Source organism: Myzus persicae, unplaced genomic scaffold, assembly GCF_001856785.1.
Source record: "Myzus persicae strain clone G006 unplaced genomic scaffold, MPER_G0061.0, whole genome shotgun sequence".
NCBI classification, from domain to species: Eukaryota; Metazoa; Arthropoda; class Insecta; order Hemiptera; family Aphididae; genus Myzus; species Myzus persicae.
The window spans coordinates 285488-311190 of NW_019102308.1; the positions used below are offsets into that span (position 1 = coordinate 285488).

General features: G+C 30.8%; 3 protein-coding genes across 3 annotated transcripts; all 3 read right to left on the bottom strand.

Moving 5' to 3' along the window:
* Positions 1–288: 288 nt before the first annotated feature.
* On the bottom strand, positions 289–5351 carry LOC111031779. The gene is made up of 7 exons (XM_022311865.1): positions 5332–5351; positions 4465–5243; positions 2021–2105; positions 1636–1735; positions 1441–1560; positions 1217–1375; positions 289–1062 (listed from the first exon to the last, which is right to left on the bottom strand). The coding sequence occupies exons 1-7, from the start codon at positions 5349–5351 to the stop codon at positions 1018–1020; spliced, it is 1308 nt and encodes a 435-aa protein (XP_022167557.1). The 3' UTR covers positions 289–1017.
* Positions 5352–9607: 4256 nt separating this feature from the next.
* LOC111031819 lies at positions 9608–14132 on the bottom strand. Its single transcript, XM_022311923.1, has 6 exons — positions 13306–14132; positions 12562–12649; positions 11825–11924; positions 10187–10306; positions 9940–10098; positions 9608–9734 (listed from the first exon to the last, which is right to left on the bottom strand). Exons 1-6 carry the CDS (start codon positions 14048–14050, stop codon positions 9681–9683), a joined length of 1266 nt encoding a protein of 421 aa, XP_022167615.1. The 5' UTR covers positions 14051–14132; the 3' UTR covers positions 9608–9680.
* Positions 14133–18061: 3929 nt separating this feature from the next.
* LOC111031807 (forkhead box protein P2-like) lies at positions 18062–25249 on the bottom strand. Its single transcript, XM_022311908.1, is given in 3 exon segments — positions 18062–19190; positions 24819–24871; positions 25048–25249. Coding segments are annotated over 3 exon segments (534 nt in total). The 5' UTR covers positions 25087–25249; the 3' UTR covers positions 18062–18748.
* Between the last annotated feature and the right edge of the window lie 454 nt (positions 25250–25703).

Below are 25703 nucleotides of genomic sequence, written 5' to 3' on the forward strand. Positions count from 1 at the left end.
TTGTTGTTAAAATTGTATGGTTTATAGAAAACACCGTTATAAATATTCAGTAAAAATGTCATGTATATCTATGGTATTTTTTTTTTTTTGAAAATAATTTATTTATTGAAACAGATTAAATTACTGAATATCAAGGTACTCATTGGCTGACTTGCAGTGTAGTCTGACAATTCACAATAACAGGTATTGACCGCCGTATTGTATATGTATAATTATTTCAAAATAATATATTATTTAATTAATTGTTTTAAATAATTTTTAAATATATATTATCCGGAGCAGTTTTTGATGATCATGATCATTATATAGCGTATGTACACCGTATATATAAATAGATGGTAAGTGCACAAAGATTTAGCAAAAAAAATTAAAAGTACCCCTAGTTCAACAAAAATAAAACCACATGTAATTTTATATGTGAAAGAGTAAAAAAAAAGACATGTACATTGGAACAAAAGTCAACTATAGCAATAAGAGATGTCTTTTTTTTTTAATTAAACAAAAAGACAAAAAGGTTATATTTTACTATTTTTAAATTTATATTAAGCACCAGACCCACTTATAAACAATTGTACAGATGAGCGACATCCACTTCCCCTCTTTGTTTAAAAAAGCACAAAGTTCTACATATTTTCTTACATAAATTGAGACTATAATAAATATAAAGTTGGATTAGGATTTACATTATAAAATCGATGATTATATAGCTCCACTTAGAGTCTAAAATATAATCATTATCATCAAGAATATATTATTTACATACAACCGAAATAGTCATATAAAATCTGTTTAAAAATATATCTTGGTTCACATATTTCAATGACGAATTACATCATACTATTTTATTAAAAGAAAGGTAACCTGAAAGTGATACCATCTGTAATCTAAGTATTCAAAAAAAAAAATACAGATATTTAAGTCTTTAAAACGTATTCAAAAAAATCCTTGATTGATTGAAAGATTAGTTTGCTACTTTATAAACTACAGGTCCCTTCCGTCAGTTGCTTGTTCATTACTTTAACTTAGTAATGTAGATACTATCGTATAAGACATGTTCATCACCTGAAATGTTTAGAGCAATAAGTTATGTTAAATTAATCATTATTGTTAAAAAACTGAACAAACAAGAAGCGTCCTAGCCGTTATCGTAGACATGTGCAATATGCATACAAAATGTACAAATAAAATAAACAACTGAAATTTATTTAATTTATACCCGGGCGAACATTTCCAGATTTACGATGGAATTTGGTGACAATTTCATCACTTGCTTGTGAGCAGAGTTCATGGACATGGCCAACAACACAGTCTTTTTAAATTTTAAATCCTTCTCTGTCCAATCACAGCAGTACAACCCGAAATTTACAGTGGATCTCTAGACAGTAAGTATATGTATAATAAATGAATTACATATTTGATAGATTCAGTTTTTTACTTTACCCCGACTTCTATGTGGTTGAATCCGTAACAAAAGATGAACAGTTCAATGATGACCGAGGCCAGGCCGCAAAAAAATTTCAAAATCGCCGGGGATATAATTGAATCACCATTAAGATACGACTGTGGACACATAATTAAATTCAAAATAAGTTTTTTAAATCGCATTGTCGTTTATAATTGATAATGTACACTTACAATTGAGATGAGAAAAATCAATGTGATTACGGAGTACGAACCATCAGCAATTTGAAGCAAGACCACAGGTTGGACGACATCGAAAAATGTTTCGTACTTCCTATTAGTATTACAGAGAATGGAAACAAATTGAATGCATTATTTTATACAATAGAAGGATTGCAACCATTCTAAAGCACATGTTTTAAAACTAAAAAATTGTATTAATATTAATGTGGTTTAAAGTTTATTTGGATTAATTACCAATCAAACATAATAAACCGATCAATCTGTGCATGTTTAAGTATAATAATTAATAGTATTGTGTATTTTATCAAAAATATATATTATAGTTTGTATTTTACTTAATATTGAAATAAGTCGTTAATAAAACTTGTATACCTACTCGACTATCTTTTGATTGTCCTTAATGTGGTTAATCAAATCATCATAATGGTCCGGGAATTTTAGTGGTACGTCGCTTTGAATGTCTGCAATACAGGTAAACAGGTAAAGTGCATATCGTATTAATATCATGCATATTATAGCATTAACACGGGTCACGGGATGTATTTATCAGCTGAAAAACTGGGACGGCAAAGAGGCGATTCGTCAACACTGAAGAGAAATGTTTTCAGGTAAACATGTGACTTGATAATCATCTATGACCCGTTGACATATTATTAAGCATGATTTATACGTCATGTACTCATCATGTGAAACAACTAATTTGTACATGTTATTATAATGGAACAAAATGTAAGGTCCATTAAACTATTATTCTTAGTTATAGACTGGTTCAAATCGTAAGTTTACAATGAGCTTTAAACCGTGATATCTGTTATTGTAGTAGTCTGGCGACTACAGGTGTCATTGAAAGGAACAGGATGAGGTGTACTCATCGAAATGAATGCGGAGGCCGTTGAATGTTGTATAACTGTATGATTTATTCCAATTCAAACACTTTGACGTTAACTGATGAAATATTACGCTATATTAAAATATTTGATTCAGAAGTATTTTAGAAAATAATCGGTTTGACTCGAACATTTTCTTAGTCTAAATAATTCTATGTTCAAAATTATAAGTTCAAAATAATAGAACTGACTGGTGTGAAGGGGCTCTGCCTCATCAGGTCAATTCATATCTGAATATGAGATGTTCGGGACTCTTCTACTCGTATATAGGCCCAACCTCTACTTATCCTAGCCCCTTCGATTTGAGTATCTCTTTCACGGATGCTTCTTCCGTCTGTAATCTTCTCGGAAAAGCCTACGGCCAATGCTTCGATAATAGTACGCACCCTGTGTAATTGCATTTTTGATTATCTACTGAGCATTGTGTTATTAAATAGTAGTGCTGGCCAACGATGTCGATAATTCGATACGATATCGATATTGTGGGTATTTTCCGAATAATTTCGATATCGTTATTTAAAAATAATTATCGAAAATATCGCGATATCGGCTCAAACAATAAAGTTGACGGACATTCACTTTTATTCCTTTTATCAATAATAAATTATAGCATATTGCGATATATTTCAAAGAAATAGTTCAACACACTAAACAATTTAATCTAAATTCAGTGCCGGTTGTTAACTCACGGTGAGACCTCGTAATGATTTTATTTCGTTATTAATTAATAATTTTATAATTATACTTGCTGATCCGGCAATGCTTTGCTATTGCTCGATTACAGTACATTTATATATGTTTAGGAATATGTGAAAAGTTTGATATGAATTATATCAGATATTTAATTTGATTAATTTTTTTAGTATAATTTTATATATAAGTGTGGAATATATTTGTTTCGTTATGATGTATGATTTTTATTTTTTTGTCAATTATATCAATTTTTCTTAAGCATTAAATATTTCTGGATACACCACTTTAAGTGTCTCGCTTCTATAGAGCCAGCACAAATAGATTTTGTTTGCATGTGAAACATGACAGAGCTACGTACAATAAACTAAATTATATAAAATGTAACTTGTTGTATAATAATTGTGTAAAAATTTAAATCGATATCGGTATTTTTCCGATATCGCGATTATTAAAAATATATCGCTGGCCAACACTATTAAATAGTATTATTATAACTGCATTTATTAAATATTATATAATATATTTTATTTTATATAATTGTTAAACCAATGACTTTTTATTTGTAGAAGACTGTAGAATAATCACGTAATCTCAAGGACTGTTCTTTTGACTTTTCCTCCCGTGGTTTAAGTACTTTAATCATCATTCTTCACCTTTATACCTTATTAATTAGACCCGCTCCCCTTGGATACTTATTTATTATTGTACCTGGACTAACCTTTTGATTACACGGTTATACAGGAATGTACTGTTGATTATATTATAATAAGGTTTAAACGGGACGCCAGTCCATATCGTTATAATTATATACGCGTGTTCGTGTCCAACGAAAATGGGGATGGAACGGAACGGGTTATATTGTGCGTTTTTAATCCTGTTATTTCAATGTTATTTTATTATACTGAATGTAAGTAAAAGAAAAGAAACATTTACGCGAAATAAATACAAAAGAATAAATGCATTGTTTTATATCAAAATATTGAAACCAAAAGTAGTAGACAAACACGAGTCATGCAGTATGCTTACTGTGGATGTAGCACAGTATAATATATTACTGGATTACCTAACGGCAAACAGTATTGTCTCTAAGATATCTTCAAATATTAAAACAATATTAATCAACGTTTGGGAATGGTATTTAGAGTTGAGTATTTTTTTTTCAAATGAAATTTTCGTGGTCACCCTTTAGCCAAGTCTGCAAAAATTATATTGGTATGCTGTTGATATCAGAAACACTCACCCGAATCTTTACTACGGTAGTCTAAGAATGGTTGAACGGCGTGTGGATACAGGCGGTGCACTCGGCCGACATTCTCGTAGCCGTAGCTCATAGTGCGGAACACGGCCTCAAACACGAAACACATGGTGACCAGGTAGCAATCAAACGACGTCCAGCAGAACACATTCACGGTGAATATGATGGACTCGACTACGTACACTACAGCCCAGACGATGGGCTTGTCGTCGTACTCGGACGTCAAGAACCACGGTATGATCAACCACACAAATAGAGTGCCGAAGCTGAGCCCGACGAACGTGCGGAGTATAGTGGACAACCTGGCCCGGCACTGGCGCATAAGGGACGGGTAGCGGCCACCGCAACTGGTGAAAGAGTACCGAGCCACCTCTAGCGTGGTGCATATCCTATCGGCATGGGTCGCCAACGTGTATCCCTTGAACAGGCACATTAATCCGTAAACGACCAGTACGCCCATGTTGGCGAACATCGGGATGTCGTACCTTGCCAGGTACAGCCGGCACACCTGTATCGACTGCAACCCCAGTGTCAGGCCCACGATTATCTTCACTGCCATCCGGCACAGGCCACTGTCCAAACCGCACTCGACCGGGTGCAGCAGCTGGTACACGCCAATCGCTTTGAACAGATCTACATCCACGATCGTGCCACTGTCCTTGCAGTTGTAGTCCCCTTCATCACTTGATATCTCCTGATTTTTTGTTGCCTCGTCACCGCCGTTGTCGGTTGGTGCTGCCGATGAAGCTATTTTCGAACGTCTCCTGTGGACAGGTAAGATCCGTCACCTCAGAACAGCGTTTATTGGGTTTCCACGTTTCATCTCAAACCGTTATGTAAAAAAATAATCACCAAGAACCATTCCGGTGCATGATGGGACTTAAAGGTTTACCCGAATTCAATAGATTAGGTACTATATTGGACGATCTGGATATTATGCTTAATTTGAGTTCAATGATAGTTATTTGTAACCATACGAAAAACGATATTTGCATAAAGGATATTTTATAATATTTATATGAGTAAAATTGTAAGATGGTAGGTTGGTTATCACTTATCACCTATAATATTGCCATAAACTTACATCTTATTATAAGAAAATGTTTGACGCATAAATCATAAAATATAAGTAAATATAAATAAATTAATACATTTTATAAATCTAAACAATTTGAGAATGCCATTGTGTAGAGGAAATGCATATTATTTCAGTATCAACAGATTGCTAAATAGTAAAATGGTTAGCCAACGTTAAAAAGAAAACTTACATTTTATGTTCTACTGTCTAAATGTGTCTTGTTCGAGTTTATAGTCTCAGCTGCTTACCTGTCTGCCGAATGAACTTAACGAGAATGATAATAATAATGTGTGCTCAATACGCAATTCTACAATTTTCTATTGACTGCAAACATAACCCTCCCTGTCCTTATGGCAACTATGGAATTATTTTATTGCATTATATTCCAATGTGCAGTACTGCGGGGCGTACATAATATAACATATTTAGGGGTAGTACACATTTTATAAATATATGTAGAGCATTAGGCTACATATGATATGGTCTAAAAGTTAGTACCTATATGGAGTGATTTACAAATCATGCTTAGTCCCACTCCCTGTAGTATAATAAATACTACAACTATGTCCAAAATGACTTTTTTCTTTATATTTTTGTAAAACCATTTTTAGAGAATATTATTTTCCTTAGTATGAACATCATAATAACTGACTAGCTATAGAGTATACTTGGAGTTTTTAATTAGGAGTACTCGTATGTTGTATCAAAGTTATCTCCACTTAAGAATTTATGGTAAAATGGAGAGGTAGTGGCTCTCGTTTGAAAAAACTGAAGGTTAGTTTGTATATTGTGACGTGTGTATTCATTTATTTACTCAAAAAGCCATAATATTATACATCTCAGCATATTGTAGTAGGCACGCGAGACAGTTATTAATATTATATACTCAGGTATATTTTTAATCCCTGGTGCGATTTTAATACTTAATAGTTTTTTCAACACGCGATATTTGTTTAATAAAACATGATTTATTACCTTACATTCAGTTGTAATACTATATTATAATGTATGTATTTGTGTGTGTTAGTGATTTGTTTTTATTTTTTTATTCGATGGTTGACGATTATATTACTATTACTATGCTGTTGATCGATGTTATTGACAAAGTGTTGTTTTGTATTCTATAATATAAGTAAATAGAGTGTAATAAAAAGTATCCTGGTTAATAAAAATATTATTTGTCGTAAGATTAATGATTATTTAGTTCAAGGTACAAATGTACAATTTGTTGTAAGTAGAAAGGAACCATTGCTGAATAAATGTCTTAATTTATTTGAATATGCAATCTATTAGCTACATTTTAGCTAAAAAGATTTTAAATATGTTAGTTTTAACTTGTATTTTGATAAATACCATTTCTAAATGTGACGTTTTTCTAAGGAGAGCGATTGTTCCGGTCGTCCTCTTGATCAAATTGAACATGTTTTTTAATTTTTGTGATATCAATGTTACCGAGTGGATTACACATTTAATCTATACTTTATTCAAAATAAGATCATTACCCTCGGCGGCCGAGTTGTGCTCATGTGTGTGGCTTTGTTCCATTGCACTGGTCTCGAGCGTTCACTTGGTAGAGGATATGTCTTACGATACGTCTAACCGCCGCCTGACGATATCTGGTAAATGTTTCGCTCGGTCAGAAAACTTGAAAATGTAATACAGGGTTTCTCGTAATTTCTTGTTAGTGGAAAATAAAAAAAAAAGTTGAGAATAAGTCCACAATAGTTTTCTATGAGCATTTGAATGGAGAATTATAATAGGAATCGTAAAAATCACGAAAATTTGCTTACTAGTTTGAGCTAGAAATTTGAAAAAAAAAATTTTTTTATCTAATATTATAATATTTGATACTAGATTTCTTATAAACTTTTTCTTACTTCATCAAAAAAAAATTTCAACCAGAAAGTCAAAATAAATTTTTATAAATATTTGAAGTTGAAATTTTTTCGACATTATAGATATTCACTCGATTTCTCATGAAGGGATTTTCTTATTCTGTTATAATTTAAAAGCGAATAACTGTATATACTTAAAATGTTGACCATAATATGTATATTTTATCAATTCATTCACTTCATACAAATTTTTAAATATTTTGACTCGATTATTTATATTTAAAACCAGTGTTGTGCTTAGATAATTTTTTTTGTATTTAGATATAGATAAGATATATGAACTCAAAATATATCTAGATAGAGATAGATAATGATAAATTAAAATATATCTAGATATAGATAAAATCATTTTTATCTAGATGAAAATGAGATGATTTTTTATAAATGATAACATGATTTTGTTCAATTTTATTTTCATATTAGGTTTGTAGAAAATATGAATACAATTATGAGTTATGAGTTAAAACTAACATAACAGCACTTTTAACTATAACAGAAAGCTACATCTATGTATAATCTTGACCATTTCCAATGAAACATGAGATACCACTCGTGATATTTATGACTTCTGTGAGGATCAAATGGGCCAGATAGACCAAATGTGGGTTACGATCTCTCCCATTTAACTACATTTTGTTGAATTTGACAATATAAAAAAGAAATATTGATCACTTTTTTAAACAAATTTCCTAAAAGAATGATAGTTCTAGATTTTGACACAAAACAAGTATAAATAAAAAGTTGTACAAATGTTATTAATTTTAGTTTGAAGGATATATTTAATGTATATGTGGTCACATAATAAGTATAAATGTTTCACTAGTACAAATAAAACAAATTTTACTACAATATCTTTGTTTGAACTAAAAATAACAGCAATTGTTTATTAGTATAATATATTTTAAACGTTCTGAATGAACACACTTTACGAAAAATTAAGGTACATTTACAAAATACGTGATAGGCCACTGCTGGTCACGGCACTGGGCGGACTAACGACACGACGGGGGCCCTGGGCGCACTATCAATACGACGGGGGAGGGGGCCTTGTCGGACGATGTGTCGACCGATGCAATGCCGGAATTACTCCGACTATTGCACCATAGGGTAGGTGTACCGATCGATGCAATGCCAGAATAACTCCGACTATTGCAACATTTGACCGATCCACAAACCGTCCGAGAAGGTGTGGGGAGTTCGTCTTTCCTAATCGCGCAAGTCTGCCCGGGTGGGTCTTGCTACGAGTTCGGAAAGACGAAGAATGATACAAATGGTCGTGTCGTTAGGCCTTTTATACCTGGTTCATCGGCGATTACACCGGGTCGGTCCCGTGTTCTGTGACAGAATTTAAGAGCCTAAACCGGGAGAATCAGTGATTACACCGGACCGGTCTCGTGTTCTGTGACAGAAAGCGCGAAACCCCCATAGTGAAATCGCCGATGAACGCACAAATAGAATAAATATAATAACATGCATTAAATAGTATACAAAAATAAAATAAATAATATTATTATAATGAGGGTCATGCATATAAACAATTATAATAATATTTTAATGAGGATGATATATATAAAAACAAATTAGATTTCAACATGCATAATATAAGTTGCATAACAATTATAATAATATTTTTAAAAATGATAATTAAACGCGGTCTTATCGCGCACAGCGCAAACAATCTTAATACAATTTTTATAATGGTTTTCTATTGCCGGAAGGGCAGAAATCATGGTTGTGCCGCAAACCACTATTTAAATGTCTCACTTGGGCCAGATCCAGACAACAAATCAAGACGTTAATTTAAAAAAAATATAAATTGAAAGTATTATAACCTTTGGTCATTAGAGTATCCAGAATTGTAATTAAGATGCATCAAAAAAAATAAAAATGTATTATCATCACTCAAAAACTACTCAATATTAAATAAAATCAATATTTTTTTATGATTAATAACTAACTCCAGATTTCCTAGTATGTCGTGCAGAACACAATTATTACATTCTTAAACTAATACAGTTTTTTAACAGTATAGAAATAATGAATAAACTATGAAAAGCTTAAAGTTATTTAATCATTGTATACATTTTGTTCAAGCATCAACTAAAAATATAGTTTAAATGTAAAAAACCATGTTATTAAAACATGTTAATTCAATTTGAATTAAACCAATAAACATAAATCTAATATTCAACTCATTGTTTGATTATTCGTGTTCCATACTAGGCATTTTATGATCTTGAATTTAGTAATACGGAAACTATTGAGTATGACATGTTCATCACCTGAAATTTATCATGGTTATATATAATAATATATTTTATTAATATTGAATTTATTTCTAACGCAAAATTATATGAATAATGAATTTAATAAAAATTTCCGATTTTTCATTTTTTTTTTTTTGGTATATTGTGTATTTTATGTAACATACAAATATGGTATTCAAATATTATATTAAAAAAATCAGATAAATATTAAAATACTAACCCTAGCAAACATTTCCAAACCAACAGCGGAATTAGGTGAAACTTTCATCGCTCGTTTATGGGAAGAATTCATCTTCATAGCCAACAACATAGTCTTTTTAAATGTCAAATCCATTTCAGTCCAATTGCTATTGTATAATCCAAAATTCAGTATAGATTTCTGTGAGTAGCACGGAATTACAGAAATTAAACAATAGACATCAACATTTTTGGGAAGAAAAAATCGAGAAAAAATAAAATTATCTTACCGCAGTTTCAATGTGGTTGAATCCGTAACAAAAAATAAAGAGTTCAATAGTAAGTGATATTAACCCACAAACAAATTTAAAAAACGGAGCTGATAGAACTGGAACACCTATGAGATACATCTGTATAGTAAAAAAAGAAAACTAAGCTATATTATCTTCTTTTTACATTCAACTACTAACAATGGCTAAATAAATAATAAGGTACTACGTACACAAACCGTTTTCACATAAAATATTGTTAACTATTATTTATGAAATGTATTAATCATAATAATTTCATTAATTAAAGAAAAAAAATGTATTTTAAGTTAAATGTGTTAAGTCTTTGTGTATAGACAGTAGTCACATATAGCCTTCCTTGTAACGATACAGAGCGAATCGCAGCCTCAACCATTCTCTATGTTATAAGTCAGACTGAAGAGTAATTAAAACAACCATTAAAAACATATTTTAAAAAAAAAATTACCATTCAAATAAATATTGAAGATAGCAGGATTATGTTTTGTAACTAATAATAAGTATAATAATCGTCTACAGTAGAGTTTCGATACTTCGAATCTTGAGGGGAATGGAAATAAATTCGATTTTCGTATTTTTCTTTTTATATACCTCTCTGAAATACAACTCACAAACACTTTGAGAGACAAGATAACAATTTGAGTTATCGAAACTCCACTGTATATTATATAAAACTAGGACCTAATCCAATGGTTCTGTGTGTTCTACGGAGTGTCGGTATCAGAATTCGCCAAAAAATTGTATATTTATATTTTACATGTTGAAAAATATAAATGCACGACTTTATTATGGCATTTTGACGTGAAGATAAATTCACAGATAAAAAAAAAACAATTGTGAAGATAGTTTCAGCTATTTACATACAGGTTTATAATTGTTACTTTTTCAAAAATTAATTGACCGTTTTTAAGAGTGTCGCCCACAGGCACCAATAGGAGGAGAAGAACCCCTATATAATAAGGGCTTATTTCCTTAATTTTTTTTAAGGTTTTTAAGTATTATTATAGTAAAGTTTATGATGCAAAATTTGCTTTCGTATTTTTAAGATTAAGTTATTCGTAAATGAACAGATTTCATTTGTCGTGGTAACATAGGTTTGAAAATGTGTTAGGTACGTTTTAAAAAAAATAAAATTTGTTCTCTATATACATTATTTTGTTGTTACTTCATACTTGTTGATTTAAAGCCACACTTAGAGTATTAATAGTTCTTATTGCTTTTCAAAAGTTATGTGGTGTATAATGTAAATTTTATATTATAAATATAAGTTTTAACTTTGACAGCTATAATAAGTACCTAGTCAAGTAGATGAAATAGTACATTAAAAAAAATGTTTGGTAAGTTTTATTTTCTGTCAATATTGTAATTAAGTACACAGTAAACGGTATACCTATATGTTGTGTTAAAAAAATGTATAAGCGTTAGTTACTTGCATCATTGCTTCATTCAGTAAGTATGGCTTCACCCCCTCCCTCCCTAAAAAAAAAAATAATCTAAAATGCTACTTGCTCCTGCGGTGTCAACATTTTTAAGGGTCTAAATTAGAGTGTTGAAAAAAGGTTGAGAAGCAATGTTCTAGTAACTAGGTGTTTGCATCATTTTGTGTAAGAAAACGCTTACCAGTGCGGTGAGGAATATTAAAGATATTACTGAATATGAACCGTTGGCAATCTGAACTAAGACAACTGGCCAAACGACTTCAAAAAATACGTCAAACACCCTAAAAATATAAAAATGTAAATTAATTTAAGTAAATAAATGCTGAGTAGTTGGCTAGTAGCTCTGATATATAGACAGTAACTGGTTTAGTGTGTACTTCGTTATTGATTAATAGTTACTGTGTAAAGGTTCTGTTTAATTTACTTAAAGACAAAGGATACTGAGTGAAGATGGCGTTCCTTTATTTCTAAAAGATTGTTTTATAGTTTATTAATATAAATATTGGCAATCTATTCTTCTTTTATTAACTATACAATATTGTCATTTAATTTTTGTCAAGAAAAATAGCAAATATTATAATTTTATATAACATATAATTGTCACATATAATAATTTATAATTCATTGGTTTGATGTGGAGTGGTGTCTACATTTAGTTGCGAACGCTCTGAGTGTAAGCACCAGCTGGTGTTACTATTTCCCGGATGGGTGACCACCCCTGATTGGATTTTTAGTAACAAATCCTTGCCACAAGCACACTTGTTCCCACCCAACCGTACCATCCCCCACAGGAAAAACGTTAAAAAAATTTAAAAAAATTATAATTTAATACAGACATAAGTGCCTTAGATAGGTTCTAGGTATAAAGACTTATAATTATATCATAATTTTAGTATGTACTTTTAACCGTATGTTTACTTGATTAATTTTTGATTGTCCTGTATGTGACCGATCAAATCGACGTAATGATTTGATTCCATATCATCAAATTTGATTCGACGAACACCTGCACATTTTCAAGATACTTTACGATTATAAATATATCATACATTATTAGGATAATGGGTGTAGAATATGAGATCAAGTACGAAATACTGATTAATTTTAGGTAGTTATATGTAAGTTACTTAAATTGTACACGATATTATATTGTACACTGTAATATCTAAGGTTAGTATAGTAATTTTTCAAAAACAAATTTGGTAACAAAAATGTTAAAAAATATAAATATTATGGTCGAAATCACGCGCCATGCCTATCAAATCCGACTCAATAAGAATTGTGACCATGTGTGCTATAGTCTCATGGCGATCGAGTCGACAGACGGTGATGGTTGAGTATTTCTTTGTAATTGATTGCTAATTGTTAAATTACTAACAATTAGTTTTAATAGAAGACTAGGAAGCTCTTTTCACCAATTTTATTAAGACAATTATACTTAAAGTACTTCTTTAAGTTCGGCAATTTTTGTCAATGAAAATATCAAAATAACTTGTTTGTCGTTTTTAAACAGGAGGGATAATATTCGGGCTAACCCCCACACCTTTCGGTCGAGTTTGAGATGTGCAGTTGAATCGTACCACAACTTTAAAATATAATATAAACTACAACAATAAAGGCTCAAATAATAACAAACAGTTATTTTATAGCAGTATAAGATACCCGTGCGGGACGTGTTCGGTTGCGATGATTCTCTGCGTCGTCGACTGCCGAGCGTGCAGTAGCCGGCTGACATGGTGTGGAACTGAGCGTTGAGCACGAAACACATGGTGACCAGGTAACAGTCAAACAGCGACCATATGAACACATTGACTATGCACACGAACACCTCGGTGAAGTAGATGAGCGCCCAGAAGGGACGCGAGTTGTACACGGTCAACGGGACGGGGAACTGCATGTTGTGGATGGTGGTGCGGTACCGGGTGACGGTGCCGTCCAGGTTGGTGACACCCGTGTACTCGTCGACGAAAAACGGCAACGCGATCCACACGACCAGCGTGCCATAGCTGAGCGCGACGAACGTGCGAAGCAATGCGGAGAGCGTGGCCCGGCACCGGCGCAGCTTGGACGGGTCACGGTGCCCGCAGCCGGTGAACGCGTAACCGGCCGCGTCCAGCACCAACCACAGACGGTCCGCGTTGGTCACCAGCACGTAACCCTTGAACGAGCACATCATGCCGTATATGATGACGGCGGCCATGTACGCGAACCGCTGCAAGTCGTTGAGCGCGTAGTACAGACAGGGCACCTGGAACGAGTGCAACGCGAACGACAGGCCGAGAGCCGTCATCAGCAGGCGCCTGAACCGGACGCTGTAACCGCCACGGTCGGCCGGGCACAGCAGCTGGTACAGCCCGATGGTCTTGAACAGCATCACGTCCACTGCCGTCGCTGACGACGACCGCATGACGGACAGGCAACGGCGACGGAAACGCTTCTTGTCTATATTATATTATTATACTATGCACTACAGGTGAATTATCCGCGGCGTTACCGGTTGTACAGTTTTGAAAGAAATTGCAACACCTATTTAATTTAACTGACTTTATTTATGTGTTTAATAATTTATTATCTATTTGCTTTTATTTTTTTTAATGAGGTACTTTGTTTTAGTACATTCGAAAATAAATTGTTTTTTTCATACAAAACCCACTCGTCTTATCCGTATATATTATTTTTTAAGTAGTCAACACAAATTTGTTATCCTACGTTTTCTAATTTTTATAAACCATATATTTTACACTGATTATAATATTGATATGATCGGTAATCAAAGGCATTATGATTTACAAAATGATTAGCTACCTAACCTTACCACCAAACATGCACACAACCATTTTCTCTTTAAAAATGAATTTATTCAAAGTCTGATTTTGAAAATTTCAAACATACCTACTTAAATACTTACAACTTTTTAAAACTACTTCAGGAGTATCCTGTATCAATACACACTTTTGTTTTTAAAATGTGAACAATTATTTAACCGTTTAAATATTTGTACTTCGTACTAAGAATAATAGTCATTCTAGTATTTATTATACACCCGGACAACAATAATTGATGTTGTTGGATTAATATTAATCACTTACATTTTCAAATCCCCATAACACCCGTGTTTAACCTTATCTAACCTCACCTACTATTATAGAAAAATTATCCTTTGTAGGTACATAAAGTTAAATAGCAAAAAGTATTCATGAAAGTGTTGATTCTATACGTCAAATTTCTCAGAAAAATGATGCACTTAATAATTTACTGTAAGCAAGTGGGGGAGGGGGGGGGGGCTTTCATTTACAAAATAGAATTTTGTATCTTCACGAGAAGTATAAAAAAAATCTCAAGAATTTGAATTATGGTCTTTAAGTGTGTTTAAAAATACAAAAATCCGATTTTGAAGAGCTGCATTAAGTATTGAAAAAAGGGGAGTGTGCCAATTTATTAAAAAACTGTGGATTTGCTTATGTGTCATTTAAATATAACTCGTCTTATAATATGTATCTACTATATTAGCCGACTTTTTGTTATAATCCATCATCTATACTTAGCGTATACTTTTTATTTCTGACAAAAATTCTCAGATGTTTTTTTATTAAAATCGGTCGAGTATTTTTTTATAATAAAAGCCTCGCCCATAGGTTCATTTTATCTCTTATTTAGTATAGCTGTTTCTCAACTTTACATTTATATTGTATAGATTTATTAACCTAAATGACAAAATTTAATACAATAAATAATTACTATAGGTACTATCGTTGATTATAAATACTAGTATTTATAACCAATGGTACTATATTCAATCATAATAATTATTTTATCATCTGTAATAAATGCCTTTGTATAAACAGTCAAATTTTCGATTTTCGTGAGCCAAAACAAAATGTTTGTGTGACTGTGTAAGCCACCCTATAACGACCTATATTGGTTGAAAAACCAAGATACAAACTATATTCCCGTCCATTGATATTACTTTTATTGAAAACGGTCCAGTAGTTTTTGAGTCTATAAATGATGAACAAACAAACAAACATTCATATATTTATACTTTAAAAGATTATATAGGTAACATAGATAAAAACTGCCCATATTTTATCTTATGCGTATTATGTTGATAATTATTGTACGACTTCTGTAGTTAAAATTGTTAAATAATGTTATTATTTAGTAATAATAAAAATGTATCCTATACTTACCTAAACACTCACTCAAATAATGTTCAGAACCAAGGACAAACTTAAGTACTCTAAATTGAATATACAATTTTATTAAGACTGCGATTTTTTTTCGAGTTGTTTGAATAATCATGTGTTTGAATAATTGCTATAACTTGTATTAGGAATACATTTATACTATTTTCCAATTACAATATTGTTTGAATGACAAATTTACTTTAGGTTTTCAATATATAACCATATATGTATATATATTATAAATATTTACTTTAGGTAATGCAAAAGTATACTTAAAATTATTTATCCGTAATTTCATAATTGTTATCCTTATTTAGATAAATGTAGCTATACCTTTATGAAATTGTCTTTATCTTGTATAGATTATACTCCTGTTACCTGTTCTCAACACTTATAATCAACAATGCCGACCCTGCATCTTTATAGGTGTGGGCGAAGTACAGTTATAGTAAAGCCAGATCTCGGGAGTACGCGAGTATTCGAAGGGCTTGAAAAATTATTTTTCTAACGCCCACATGATACCACTTAGAATTTAAATTGTTTCTTATTTCGTCATTGGTTTTTTGGTAAGCATAGAGATAACACATTTTAGAGAACTTTTAAAAATGGTTTTTTTAAGACTCACTTTGAACGCATGTTCGATATTAAACAAGTATTAAAATAATCATCATAAAAAAGCATTAACTTTTGGTTTTATACCTGTTAGGTAGGTTAAATAGTACGAGAATTTTGTGAGATTTATTATATATTTTATATCTTTGGAGTACAACTTTAAATTTTAACCTTTGAAGACAGTAGTTGTGACTATTATAATTCTTAGTTACCTAGGTATAAAAATATTTAATGTATTCAATTAATTTGTTTATTATCATAAATTACCATCGTATATTACAATATGGTGTGAATATGATCATTGATTATGTAAATTTACCTTAGAACAAAATATGCTGTTGTCGAGTCATTGGACGACATCGACTGAGAACTTCTAATGACCACTGTGTGAGCAACGATAGCCGACTGAAGGTTTAGGTCATTATATAATGATCATACATACATATAGAAAATTAATTTTTGAAATATGACATGATCTATTATTAAACAAACTAAATTATTAATACAAACATAAAAGTTTGAATAAGAGGAGAGGACTGAGGAGTGGACTGGCAGAGGACATTCCATGAACTTTTACTGTACTGTGCCCTTACTACTCCGGTTCTTTAAACTATTAAAATTGCTGCTTATAAATTATTTATAATCAATTATTAGTTTAACATTTGAGGGTTTTTTTTTATTTACAATATTTTATTTTATATATTTTTCAATGTAGTATAAAAAGATATTATTATAAAAAAAATTAATTTGATTTCTCATTATATGCTTTGTGAGGTCACCATTAAAATAAATTCTTATGAAAAATAAATCAAACTGTTGAAAAACTATAAGTATAAGATATTTTTAGACCAATGTTTAATCGGCTTTACACTAAAATAAAAGTTTTAAACTAATAATATTATTAACGGAACCGAAAATATTGAGATTTCAATAATCATACATAGGTGTTACTTCATAAAATGAATTAATGATTAATTTTCTTTTGTGCACAGTATCAACTTGAATAACTGAATTACAAATAATTGAATCATTTGAATAAATATCTTTGATTTTTAGTACAATTTTATACAATGATTTACATAGGTAATACTTCATATCATTAGAAAATCATAATATTTATATTCTAGAATAATTTGAATACAAACTGATGCTAAAAATGTCCTTAATACCGATATTATTGTAATCTACTTTTAAACAAACTGAACTCATTAGTAATTACAAAACTTGTCATCTGAAATAATAAATTCATAATGTTAGATATAGCTAAAATATAAACGATTTGAAAGATAAAAATATTGAACTTGATATTATTCTTAGTAACCTAACACAATTGTTTTAATAATGTCTTATTCTTTATAGGTATAATATTATATTGTACTGATTAACTAAATAAAGTAAATATTAGGCGTATCGCGTATTTTGGATACGCGTACTGCACTGCAGTACAGTATTTAATAAATGTACATTGCATATTCCTATATCTATACCCGTTTATAAAATTTTTAAACGTAAAATGGGGTGGACAACGTATCTAGGATATCGACAGTTAAAATTAAATGCTAAAATACTATTATTGTTAATTACTCATTGTAACTATATACATAGTTCATAATATTATTACTTTTGTAACATGATTATACATTAGTATTACAATATAATAGAACCTAGATATATTTATGGGCATTATATTATATTTTCTGGTATTAATTTAATATGCAATGGTAATGTGGTATCGACTCCATAAAGCCAATATTATTATAATATAGACCTGTTATTTTGACTTTTTGAAAAATTATCAAATGTTTTAATGTTTTATATTACTACAAATGTTATTATTATATTAACCCAATGGCGATAGTCGAGAATAATTTTAAAAAAACATTGCTATTGGGAATACTCAATCTATTGTAGATATTTAACAAATTGCCAGACATCGATCTATACGTACTTAAAACAACTTTTATGAGGTTAGTGTGGAATGGTAATCATACACATCAAGTGCCTTGAAAATTGAATGTTGTGAGACATTACCGAGTTTTCGAAAGAAACGAAATACTATTATCGAGTTTTATATTATTTAACATTGTTTGCTCTAAATATAAATATTATAATATCCGTTAATGATTTGACGCCATAGCACCCCCGATCTATACCCTACCTAAATGCACACTAAAGGAATAATATATTATTATTATGGTATACAACCGTGAAAATTTGAAATTAAATGCAGCAGGGGTCGTTGTGCTTTAAATGAAACGGACGATGATTGTGGAAAATAAATACATTTTCAATACGACGAAACGGATTCAATCATCATGGGTGTACAGCAGTCTGGCAATGACTTTGGACCTCTTCTGCCTGGGTGGCCAACTTGAGTACGTCTGAAAAGGCTGCAATTGCATCACTGCAGGTTGCATTTGCGATACAGGATACTGCACAGTGTTCGGGTCACCGGTCCTCACCGTTGTTCGCTGGTGGAAGTATGACAGAGGATGACTTTCGGCTTCCTCAGATTGCTGCTGTTACTGCTGTTGCTGCTGCTGCTGTCGTTGGCGTTGATAATGACGATGGCGGTCCCGTTGCTGCTGGTAGTCTACCTCGGCAGACGAGGACGTGATCGACGACGACAACGACTTATCTAAGTATGGTTTTGTGTGCCTCATCGTTTTCGTCTTTGGGTCCATCAGCACCACGTGGTGATGGTGATGGTGCACCGTCTTGATCCGACGGGGCATGAAAATAACGACTCTGAGGACAAGAATAACCAGGCGTGAACAACACTCTTAATAATTATAATATTATAGCATCACGCTATAACCCACAATTAGGTGATTTTTCTATTATTCTATCCTGGAGTGTAGGTGAATGCATGGGGTAGGGTATCCGGTGAGATAATATTAAGCTTTAAATTATTGCATGAAAAATTCATTTGCAGTTTGCTCAGTGTTATGTATTAGTATTATAATACTTGCATTGATATTTCATGTCATAACTAAGTTATGATAACTTCAATGCCCGCTTAAAGTCTTTTTTTCTTTATTTATTATTTGTAAAATATTTCAGCACATCAAGTGCTATTTCAAGTACATTTACAATTACAATATTTAGCTTTAAGGCTAACACTTATGCGTTAAATTGTCTAATCGTAGTATGATTAATGTACTTAAGATGAAAACAGCTATTGGGCTAAAAACTCTAAATATAAGTTCATTCAATTTTGTATTAAATATAAGTAAAAACTAAAATATCGGGGTCTAGTGTGACTCGTTGGTAGGCCTCAGTCACTAACGTATTCTGAAAAATCAGCCGGCGTCGCTAGTTCTCAGTTGGCTGACCACCCAAGTTTATAGTGACGAATCTTAGGCCACACATTCACGTGTTCTTCAACCAACCATAACCCCCCACCAAAGTGATAATGGCTATATCTGCCGTGGATTAAGATTAAAAAAAACTACAATATTATTCACAATTTCAATAGTTTTAAAGTGCTTAGAAAATATACAACTAATGTTTTTTTACAATAATCTTTTTATAAAAATCATACTAACACAATTATTCCTAACTAACCTATTATTGTGTTATAGATATATTTAAAATATTATGTAGTGGCTATATAATATATATTTAATATTAATATATTACTAACCATTTTATCTACTCTAATTAGATGCACTCTCCTCAACCACAGCTTTTGTCTTTTAAGAAGACGTTACTATTGTACCTAATTTTTATAAATGTATGTAATTATTAATGCGTTAAAGCTTTATAACAAAACTATACAAAATGTTATTTTATTATTAAAGATGCACCACTAAATATCGTACAGGGAGGGTAGATGAATTAAGTTTTCAGTAATTTTTGTTCCCAGATATTTACTGTTCACTACGGGATTTAAACATTTTTTTATCAGTAACCAAGTAGGAAGGGTACACATCAGCTGCTGCAATGCTATTTATTTAAGTTATCAGTTTCAACATCATTTGTAAAGAAAATTGTACTTCGTCTTTAAGCCCTTCAACGGCCAAAGCCATTATTAGTTCTCATTTAATATAATATTTAACTATGGTGTAATACGTTATACAGATTTTTCCATAATCCCTTACCCAACCTACCATTGAATTGACATTAAATCAATTACTACTTTAATTGATGTTAAGCTTTTAAAACTGTAAATACAGTTTTACACGAAGAATATTTTCTTATAAATTTCATTACAATTACCATTATTTTAACATTACATCGATTTTTATTTTATTTTATGTAAAACCGTTACAGCTGTTAAAACATTTTTCTGCGCATAATATTTGTTCCCATTATATTTTTAAAATATGAGGTCGTAGTGTGCATGAATAAAATTACGAACTAATACATTAGTAACAATAAATAAAAACAAGCTTTCGTAACACAACATACAGCCAATATTATTTTCACCCTTAGCTTATTTTGAATTCATAAAGTAGCTACATCATATTATACCAACTTGTGAGCGTCCTATACGGCTATGCTTCTATTATTTTAGTATTATTTATAGAGTAGATGACATTTTTATTTCAGAACATAATTTTTCAATAGTAGTAGAATTGCTAAGTAGGTAACCCATACACTGTATATTGTAATTTCAATTTTAATTCATAACTCGTGTCTCGTCGTTTACATTAAAATGTATCAATAGATCACTTTTTGTAGAGATTTGGCACACCTGTCCGACAAAGTATTATGTAACAAAATGTTTATTAAACTTCTAACGTAACGCGGTCACGTGTCATTGAAATGCAATCAAGCGATTCTCTATTATTCAATCGAATAGCTTAAAATGTCTAGTAGGTACACCAGAACTCGTCACACAAGAGTACATAATTCGTTTTTATTTTAATACTTGTGTCGGATTATTGAACAAATAATAGATATTAATGGCTAGTAAAAAAAGAAATAATAATAATAATAAACATGCTAACCTTATTATTCAACTAAATGTTAATGTCATAACACTAACCATTCGCATATTAAACACTTATGTACTTGTGCCTGACACATAAGTACTATATTACTATTAAAGCAACAAATAAATGTATTAATTTAGTTAATTATACTAACGTAGATATTTAATTTCGTGTATTATAAACTGCGGAATTTTCAATATTTTTCTCCAACGTAAAAGTATTTAAAAAAATATCTTTAGTGAACCTTTAATTCGTTATATATAAAGCACTGCAATCACTTTATTTACATAATATGATTCTATAGTGAACTTTTAACTATTTTAAAACGAAACATCTTTGAACCATACAATATAAAATCAATATCGCTAATGTTTTACGTAAACATGTACCTAGTATAATGAGGGCTTAAAGTGGGAAAGAATTTCAGAGGTCCCCCTTCATCTCCCCCACTTAAAACCCCTGAGTATAATAAATAAAGTAATATAGAAATAGGTAATAAGTTTGTTAGTCTTGCGGGGGAGACATCCTTCCTTGTATATTATATGCTAATGATTACAACATCAATACCTGTAAACCTAGTGTAATTTTTGAATTTACATAATAATGTCCATTATATGATTGGTATTCAGATCCACATAATTATATATCTTTAGTTTCTAAAAAAATATTACGATTTAACTAGCGTTAAGATTTGCATAGCAGACACAGTTATATAAAACAGCATAACAAATCACACTTTAAACCCATTGATGCGATATAGATACATAAGCTTTAAAAAAAAAACAAATATATTTTTGGTTTTAATTTATCGTAATCGGTTTTTGCAAAACATTATATAATTTATTAGATTTTCAATAAACATGGGAAGTACCTAACATTTACCTACACAATTGCTAGACATACGTTAAAATGTTCATGATTCTGCTGTGGTTCAACAGTATTTACACCGATTTTGCAGTATTTTGCAGTAATTATTATTATGTGCCTATCAATGGTCGGTCGATGTCTACTTGAATAAATAGATGATTCAAATAGTTTTGCTACGAATTCTCATATACTTGTATCGTGTTAAATACATCAACCAATGACACCATTAGTCGCATACACAACTAAGTTTACAACTCATAATAGTCAAAAGAGTCAATTTTATTTCATTGATACTTGTTAAAAAAAAAAATTATCTCTCATTAAACTTACTACTTTTTATTTTGTATTATCTACAGAGTACTAAATACATAAATATACAAATAGGTACTGAAAATCAATAATAATTTATATATATTTTTTAACTGATTATAAATTGATTTAATTTATATCAGTGATGTAAATTATATGCACTAAGTAACTGTAAGAATACGGATGCATCAAGAATAGGTACAATATAGTATTATAAATTACAAATTTCTAAAAATGCAACAAAACTATACGAATTAAATTAAAAATATCAGTGACTAAAATGAAAAATATTGTATTAAATCTAGTTATGATTACGTTAATCATCATTATTCTTTTTTTATGAATAATGTTTCACTAAAAAAATTATTTTGTTTTTAAACTTTGAAGATCATAAATAAAATCAAGTAAATAAGTTATATTTTTACAATAACAATTTAAAACTCAGTTGTCTTTGGAAAATTATTGGAATTAAAATGTAGAAAGGTAAAATCACAGGTTTCTAAATAATTCCAAAAAAATTATAAATTACTAGCCGATCCCGTGCACTTTGTTGCCCGTTTAAAATTCCAACTCTCTATGAGACTCGATGGTGATGCGAGCAGTGTATTATGCCTACCTGCTGTGGATACGGACCAGGCTTGATGAGTACTTTATATAAATAATAAATTTTATTTTTATTTTTATTGTGGATACGCCGAAGAGCAGCTATTAGTGCAACTCAGCCACCTTGGTAGGCAATGTGCGAAAATTCAATTGTATATTTGTATGCATGCTTATACCTGATCTGCTCGATGAACCACTGCAAGCAACCAATAAACAAAAAAAAAAATACCAACTTCTACTAAATATATTTATATTTCTCCTATAACCAATACCAACCGTATATAAACAAATATTTCCTTTGTAAATCTTAAAATCCCTGTTTGAGCGACTCCCCGGGTAGGACCTATCGGGTCCAATTTTGAATCTAAACCATCCAGGGCATCACCCAAACGCATACAACAAAATTCATTTAAATCGGTTCAGCCGTTTAGGAGGAGTTCAGTGAGATACAAACGCACAGTAGAATTATTATATATATAAAGATAAAATATGAACAAACAAGAAAATATGTAAAAAACGTTATTATCAGCTTCATGCTTAGAGCATTAAAATATACAAAATGCATTCTGCGTACCTATTCATATTATTATGCAGAAGTTAAATTCAACAAAAATTGATCTATCTTTATATCTCCCATGAAATCGTAAAAGAAAATATATAGATTAATGGCCGCAGTCTTAGTCATAACAAGTATTTTAAAAATATTATCAATAATTTGACTAACCGTTTACATAATTTAATATTCTTTTTTAAGTTTAATTTTAATTTTTTTTTTTACTACACAATTTTTAAAATAATTATTTATGATAAGTGCAAATGCTGTACGATGAATGTTAGTTTTATTGTGATTTTTGGGTGGGTGAACAGACTTTTCATTGAAAATACTACGGCGTGGGCTAATTTTAAAATTAAAATTATTGATTTGAATAAACCTTAAATAACTTTTTACTATATTTCTTAAAAAACACCAATTTGTACAATATAATTTGAATTTAAAAATACTTAAAACTAACTTTTTTTTTCATTAAATATTATTAATATTGTTACCATTGATCATTCAGCATTCTGATTAAATTATGCACGTGGCACGTCATCTAATATAATAATATAATAATACAAATATTAACATTAAAAGTCCTTAAATTACCAAATAACCAAACGTATACTCTGTATGAACATACTGGTGATTTCCAATTGAAAGAGTTTTTACACAGTAACCACATATGGTATACGCGTTGGTATACTTAAAGAATATGCCTAAGTTATTAATACGTATTAAGATTTAAAAATAATGATACAATAACAATATTGTGTGTAAAAATATAGTAAAACAATTATTGAAACATTATTTGAACATGTGTTTAATATAAAAACATTTGAGCATAATTAATTATCGTTATGGAATTATTAACTATTGTGAACCTTTTCAACTATGATACCAACGTGTTTTCCAAAAAAGTAAAGTAAATAAAATAGTACTTATCAAGTAGGTTTTTACTTTTCAGATGCATAACTACTGTCGAACACCAGAGATTACAGATATGAATTCAATATTATCTTTATTATGTATAATATTATTTACATTATTCATGGATACAAACATCCAAATAATTGTATTATTAAATGTTGAACCATTAGTTCTTGTAGTATAACTTACCTTTTATCTTCGCATTCGACCAAATGAGTCAAATGTTGTACGACGATCACGATCTGCCAACATAAAAAAAAACACAGTCATAATAACACATGCAGACGTGTTGCAGTCTGCTGCAGTTGTATACGCGTGTGATGGACATCACGTCGTTGCGAATCGTGAAAAATGTAAAACTAAACATAGGAATTATTTTGTAAAAAGAAAAGAAAATAAACCCCATTCGTAAACTTACGACAGCCAAAAATTGCACGGTCTCTGGACGGCGCGCCATGTTGACGTGACGACTATTGGAGATCTATATGACTGGCCACAGCACGCATTTGCCGGACTTCGAATGGTTATTACTCAGGTAACTTATTAAAAACCACTTTGATTTGTGTTTAACCATCGCTCCCGCACGGAGGGTGTCACGGACCACTAACCGTAGAAATCTAACACCACCACCTTCCCGCTACAATTGCTGCAGCGCACTGTCGTCGGACAGTTATTTTTTTCTTCATTCATTCTTGCTCATTTCACTAGTCACACTTTATTAAATACAGTATGTATATATGTATCCTTATTTCTTTGTGTCACGTACTATGCGTATAGTGACCATATACCGGACATGTTACGTATTTGGACTTTTCAATGTACTTATATACCTGTAATAACATATAATTGTACATTTCCGTCACAAGTACCTATATATCTACTTCCAAAAAAAAAAAAAAAAAACTTAAACTCAAAACTTTCTTTTCGTATGCGTATAAATGTATTGTTATTGCATTGTTAATTTTAATTCAAGATCGTGATGATCGATTTCGATTTTATAATTATTGCTGTTATATTTCAATAAATATTTATCAAATTTGACAACTCGTACTTATAAGTGTGTATTTGCAGTTA